The sequence below is a fragment of the Brachycentrus maculatus genome, unplaced genomic scaffold (assembly GCF_059751285.1).
Source record: "Brachycentrus maculatus isolate JH-2025_06_01 unplaced genomic scaffold, ASM5975128v1 h1tg000843l, whole genome shotgun sequence".
Taxonomy (NCBI): Eukaryota; Metazoa; Arthropoda; class Insecta; order Trichoptera; family Brachycentridae; genus Brachycentrus; species Brachycentrus maculatus.
The window spans coordinates 23,784-31,179 of NW_028281570.1; the positions used below are offsets into that span (position 1 = coordinate 23,784).

Below are 7,396 nucleotides of genomic sequence, written 5' to 3' on the forward strand. Positions count from 1 at the left end.
GGTTTCATAAATTCAAGTGTTTAGTTGAAAAAATAATAATAATACACAGTCTTTGGTACTTAATATATATAACTAACTAACCATCACGCCGCTTCCCCGCAGGGGTAGGCAGAGAGAGTAGAACGCCACACCCCTCTGTCTTTGCAAACATTCTTCGCCTCTTCCACGTTCATGCATCTCCTCATACATACCCGCCGTTTGTTACGACTCCTAACCTGACTACTTTCAAGTATTTGGCATACCTGATCGTGCCATGTTTTTCTCGGTCTTTCTCTGCTCTTTTTTTCCACTTACATTCGCCTCATAAATTTGTTTTACCGTTCTTTCCTCACTCATTTGTTCTACATGTCCAAACCATCTCAAAACACCTTTCTTAATTTTATCGATAATGCTTATCTCAGCTTTGCAATCCTTCCTTATTTCACTATTCTCACATCTATCATACATCGTTTTATCGCATATTCTTCTGAGAGATCGCATTTCGACTGCATTCAGTTTACTTTCATCCTTCTTTTGCCAACTCCATGTTTCACTTCCATACATTAGAGTTGGAACCAGGACTCCGTTGTGCACTGCCAGTTTAGCTTCCGCTGATAGATTTTTATTTGCTATAACTGATTTCAGTGCACCATTCACTTTGTTCCCAGCATTCACTCTCCTTTCTATGTCTTTATCAATCTTTCCATCCCTAGAAAACATACTATCCAAATATACGAAATCATCTACCTGTGCCAAAATCTCTCCGTGCTTACTTTTTATTTACTTTTATACCGGATTTTAGTTGGTTTCATAAATTTAAGTGTTTAGTTAGAAAAATAATATTATCAGAATCCTGGGTCTTGATCTTGATCTCCAATACAAGCAATAAGAAGAAACCAATGCAAGCAAAAAGCAAGAAACCTTTTTTACATGTACAATTTTCTATGATTAAAAATAATCTATGTTTGGTAAAGAAAAATTTTTGAAAAGGAATAGCAACCTTGTTCTTCAAACTTCAACGCGTAGATAAGCAAGAAACCTTATTTTCAAATCTTCATTCGTTAATGAGGGAAGAACACTTGTTTTATTAACATCAACGCTCAGTGAGAAAAGAAGTAAAGATGTACAATGAACAATATTTATATATTTAATGGTACAAGTAACCTTATTTTGTAAACTTCAATGCTTTCTTAAGCAAAAAACCTTGTTCTCAAATGTTGGACAGGCAAGAATACTATTTCAAATAACTTCAATACAACCTTCATTAACAAAAGAGAAAAGCGTGCAAAATGTTGCATATCACATGACGTCTTTAAAAAAAAGACAAGCATTTTCTCTTATTAGATAAATCAACGATTTTATTATTGCAAATAGAGTATTGCGATAGTTTGAAGATTATTTTTGTATTATTAACTAAACGATTAGCATACTGGTCTAGCAAAATGTGTAGGATAATTTAGTATTATACATAATACGAAATCAGTTTATTTTTTTCACTTAAAAATGCGAAAAAAACAGATGGAAAATACTTCTATTTGCATAATATCTCGTTTTGATAATGGCAATACGACACAGGTGCTAGAGTTATTAAAACATTTTGTTTGGAAATACTGGTTTTATTGTATGAAATTAGAAATATAATACTTATTTACATATTTGTAGGGGTAGAGGCTTTAAAACGGTGCACCGTACTGCGAGTGTGGTCTCTGAGGTCTGGACTGCTGGACAAATGATGATACTGGTGTGCCATAGTCTACAGACGGTCTTGCGATGAATGTACCGAATCCAGAACCTCTCTGCTGTCCAGAACTTCCGCTGCTGAATCCAGGGCTATAAGATGGTCCGTTTCCATAAGTTTGCGAAGGGATAGAGAATGACTGAACGCTTGGGGCGGAATATGACTGGACGCTTGGAGCGGAATATGACTGGACGCTTGGAGCGGAATATGACTGGACTGGAGCTACGTATGACTGGACTGGTGCCACGTAAGACTGTTGTTGAGGAGCCGCATACGATTGCGTTGGAGCTTCATACGTCTGGTATTGGCTGGTGAACGACTGTTGCGCTGGAGCTGAGTATGACTGAACTGGGGAGACGTATGACTGGGATGGGGAGACGTAAGACTGGGTTGGTGCGGCGTACGATCGCACAGGAGCTTCATACGTTTGGTATTGGCTGCCGAACGACTGTTGCGCCGGAGCTGAGTATGACTGGACAGGGGAGATGTATGACTGAGATGGGGAGACGTATGACTGGGCTGGGGAGACGTATGACTGGGATGGGGAGATGTATGACTGAGTTGGTGCAGCATACGATCGCACAGGCGCTTCATATGATTGGTATTGGCTGCCGAACGACTGTTGGGCTGGAGCTGAGTATGACTGGACTGGGGAGACGTAAGACTGTTGAGGAGCGACGTATGATTGGGTCGCGTACTGTGGAGAGATTGGCGCTTGGTAGGACGTGAAGGATGGAGAGCTCTGACCACTGAAGCTTCCGCCACCGCCGCTTCCGACTATGACGTCAAATGACGACTGTTTTGGCTTCGGGTAGTCATATCCTGTTGGAGCCTCGGCAGCAACCAAGAACACGCACGCCAAGAATGATATCTGAAAAAAAGGAGAATCTTTATTTCAAATTGCTTTTATTTGATGTGACTATAGAGTATTATTTATTGATTCGGCATTAACTTTGTGGAATGACTTGTTGATTATGTTTTAAAAATTAAACACTTGAATATACCACTTTCATTAGTTTTATTTATATATACGACTAGTTTCGGAAACTTACAGATGTTTTCATCTTCTGGTAAAAATTAAAACATAATAATTTTGTTTGAATTTTTACCAGAAGATGAAAACATCTGTAAGTTTTCGAAACTAGTCGTATATATAAATAAAACTCATTAATGTGGTATATTCAAGTGTTAATTTGTTTTCAAATGACCACAGGGTATCGATCTATCGCGTCCAAACAAACGAACCACTTCTTTTTATGGAATAGTTACAAGAAAACTAACTAACTAACTAAGCATCATGCCGCTTCCCCGCAGGGATAGGCAGAGAAAATGGAAAGCCACACCAATCTGCCTTTGCAAACAATCTTCGCCTCTTCCACATACATGCGTCATTTCATAACATACCTCCAGATTATTCCCACTCATGACCTGACCACGCCCAGTTTTTTTAAATACTTGTTCCCAAGTTTTCCTTGGACTTCTTCTGCTTTTCTTAAGAACAAATTCTCCTCATATTTTTTTGTTACTGCTCTTTATTCACTCATTGAATTCATATGCTCAAACCATCTCAACGCATCTTTCTTAATGCTATGGATAATACTATTCTCTAGTGAAGTTCTAGTGATTCAAGAATAATGTTTCAAAATTGGTTCATTTATATAGAACTTTCAAGAATTTTAGTAGTATGGTAGAATTTGTGAATGTTACACGTGTATAAAGTGATCACTTAAACCAGCCAATGTCGGTCGTCAGCCCCGTAAATGCCCAGACCTCCATGTTCTTCTCCATCTTTGATGAGATGTCAAAAAATAATATGAAAATAACTCCTGTATTGGAGATATTCCAGATTTTGTAAACAAGTATTTGGACACACTCAAAATGTTGTAAATAAATTATCTGGTCAAATTATAAGCTTAAGCGATAAAAATGAAAATGATGATAATTATCTCAGAATTGCATTATTTCCTTATTTTACTATTTGAACATCTATCACACATTCTGAGAGATTACATTTCGACTGCATTCAGTCTACTTTCATCCTTCTTTTGCCAACTCCATGCTTCACATATGAATACATACGATTGGTATTAAGACTCTTTTGTATACTGCCAGTTTAGCTTTCGCTCAAAGGTTTTTATTTTCTTTAACGGATTTCAGTGTACCATTAACTCTGGTTTCAACATTCACTCTCCTTTTTCTATTCTAATATGTTTTTCCATCCCTAGAAAAATATAAATCCCAACTTAGTAGTGCACTTCTTGGTAAATGCAACTTTTACTTGGTAGATACCACATTCACTTGGTAAATACCACTTTTGCTTGGTAAATGCTAATTTTACTTGATGATTCTACTTTTACTTGGTGAATGCCACTTTTACTTGGTAAATACCACTTTTACTTGGTGAATACCACTTTTACTTGGTAAATACCACTTTTACTTGGTAAATACCACTTTTACTTGGTAAATACCACTTATACTTGGTAAATACCACTTTTACTTGGTAAATACCACATTTACTTTGTAAAAACAACAAATTGATGTAGTCTATTGTGACACGTGTTTGATGCATTCAACATTATTATCAAACACCGTATGTGAAGGTTAGTCTAAATTTAAAAGTGTTGTATAACCATAGAAAAACTTGCGAAAGAAAACAGCGTTTGTCATATTATAAATCTTTTTGAATTGACATGCAGATGCAAGATGTGACATTTATTTTTCACATAAACATATAACGACAATACGTGAAGACTAATAAATCATTTACGAACATTATAAAAACACTAAATTAAACTATTTTATAACACGCAGTCAGACATTTTTTTAAATCACGTAATTTCGTACGGATTTTAATGTTATGTATGCTAAAAATTCTCGAACTGTTTTACATATTGTCGGTTTAATATGTTAAAATGATATGCGAGTAAAATAAAAATTAACTGACTTACCATCACGCTGCTTCTCGTCAGGGGAACGAAAAAAGAGAAAATAGAACGCCACACCAATCTTTGCAAACAATCTTAACCTCTTCCACATTCCTATCATCCCCTCATACATACCCTCCGATTGTTCAGATCTGATCTTTTTAACGAATGTGACTACGTGATCATATAATCATATAATACATTATATCGCTCACTCCTTTCAACAACGTCATATATCAAAAATCGTCAATTTTAAGTTGTGCATGTTTTCGGAATTCCCAGAAAATGTACTACATATATCCCAGCAAAAGCGGCATATTTTTAACTTAATATTTACCCTCTAAAGGGCAGAAAGTGTTGTTTTTGCATTTTGAAGAAAAGGTATTGTTTAAAGATTTTTTTAAAATACTAAATATTTTTCAAATGAAGAAAAAAACATTCAAATTTTACCTAAAAAGATCTGTTGCATAGTAAAAAGTTCAGTAAGTGGCTTGATATTGGTTTTTAATACATTGTGTTATATTTTTAAACATTAAAAACGTTCTGCTGAAAAATCAAGTTTTTTGATTTATGACGTTCTTGAAAGGAGTGAGCGATATGTAACACCTATTTTATATTATATTTATATCATAAATGTTTGTTTGTCCGCCTGCGTTGTGTAATGGTTAGCGCGTTTAGCTAACAAGCTGGAGTTCCCCTGGAATATTACCCTGGACTGGTCCGTGAAGTGAAGGAATGATCACCTTGCCTTCGTGTAAGTAACTATCAATATAACACTGCATCAATACTATGCAGTGCCCTTTGCACCAATGGGGCGAATAAGGGTTAGAAGAATATCATGGATATTTCTAAATTTATACAATATTGTTACTTAATGTCATTAAACAAGTAACAGTTCAAAATAATAAAATAAGCAAGTGGTATTTTTGCCTAAAATAACATCGCTACCATGGTCAAACTATATATATATATATATTTTAACAACACTATTCACTTTACATTTTGTATTATCACCAATGACATGTACGACTTTTTTTATTAAAATATATATATATATATATATATATATATATATATATATATATATATATATATATATATATATATATATATATATATATATATATATATATATATATATATATATATATATTAGAAATTATTTTTCCCTAATATTTTGTTTATTTTAGTATAGTGTTGGTTTTACAAAAGTCATGTTTTTTATCTTGTATCGATATTACATGCGTTACTATGTAGATGAAAATTGACAAACTGAACAATTTTTTTCAATTACACTCTCCTTATCATTCATCATTCATTTTGTGTAACACCGCTTAATTTTTTAAAGTCGTATTACACAAAGTGAACGATGAATGATAAGGAGAGTGTTATATTACCATACCACAAATTTAACAATGCTTTTAATATACAAAATTTGGTTCTGTTCCATACCACCCAGAATTTTAATGTTCTCAACTGGGGACAACATATTATATATATAGTTTTGTATTTTTGCCACGCTAGAAGAATATAGGAATACTAATAAGGTAAGTAAGTAGGTAAGTACTTACAGATTTCAGTACATCCATGGCGATCGGGTGACTACTTGAGACTGGCTTTCTGGACAATGTGAGCGATCTTTTATATGAAAAACGTGATATATTGGAGCCCCTACAATGGTGAATTGGCGGGAATCTGACATGACAGTTTTACGTAAATATCTCTCGGCGAGAGTGAGTCTGATCTAGCAAACAAAAGGCTGCGTTTATCAATTTGAGTTATCTATATAAATACATTTATTTTTAGATTTGGCGTTTAATGTATGTTTTTGCTCCATTTTAATGTATGTTTTAAATGTTAAATAAAAAACACTGATTTTTTACTTATTTATTTTTTTTACAAAAATGTTAATATTAGTATATAACCACTCACCGATCGGTGAGTGGTTATATACTAATATTTTTAAAATTTTTGTAAAAAAAAAGTAAAAATGACTAACCACAAAGTAAATGCTTTAAATAATAATAATATTGAGAATATACTGATTTTTTTGTCTACTCGTAAGTTGTATTTTATTGTTAAAAAGACAAATTAAAATCAATTATACTATAGTTGTTTCTCCTAGTTATGGCATATTTAAAATGGTATAACTAGGTGAAATGACTATCACAAAATTGATTTTGATAAGTTTTTAACAATAAAATACAACTTAGTAGACTCGAAAAATCAGCGTTTGATTTAACATTTAATATTTTATTTATTGTTTCGGCATTAACTTTGTGGTAAGACATGTTACAATGATTAAAGAAAACACTTGTTGTAAGATTAGAATTAAAGAACATCATAGCGGTCTTGTTAGTAATTATTTTTCGGAATTTGCAAATCACATAATAGATACTAATCACTCATTTCACTCTCATAAATTAAAAATTTTACACCTTGTTCCATATAAAGGCCAAATTATGAATTATCTTGAAAATATAGGAATCCAAAAAAATCTAAATTCTCATAATAATTTATTAAATAATATATTGTTTCAAAATTCTTCACCTTTCTTTCTATTTTTCCTTTGTTTTCAAACTCCGCCCCTTGACTAACCCCCTCCCCCTAACTTTCCCCTCTCCTTATTTATAGAACAATTTTATATTTTATATGTTAGTTATTATACAGACCTGAATGATGGAAGTTTAACTTCTGAAACATGTAGTCTTTAATAAAACTCAAGTGGTAAAAAACAAGTGTTTTCTTTAATCAT

The 7,396-nt window shown here is 33.2% G+C and overlaps 1 protein-coding gene across 1 annotated transcript; it reads right to left on the reverse strand.

Annotated features, from left to right (window-relative positions):
• Window positions 1–1,574: 1,574 nt before the first annotated feature.
• Window positions 1,575–6,255, reverse strand: LOC148300066 (uncharacterized). The gene is made up of 2 exons (XM_088275319.1): window positions 6,213–6,255; window positions 1,575–2,588 (listed from the first exon to the last, which is right to left on the reverse strand). The coding sequence occupies exons 1-2, from the start codon at window positions 6,228–6,230 to the stop codon at window positions 1,653–1,655; spliced, it is 954 nt and encodes a 317-aa protein (XP_088131445.1). The 5' UTR covers window positions 6,231–6,255; the 3' UTR covers window positions 1,575–1,652.
• Window positions 6,256–7,396: the final 1,141 nt, after the last annotated feature.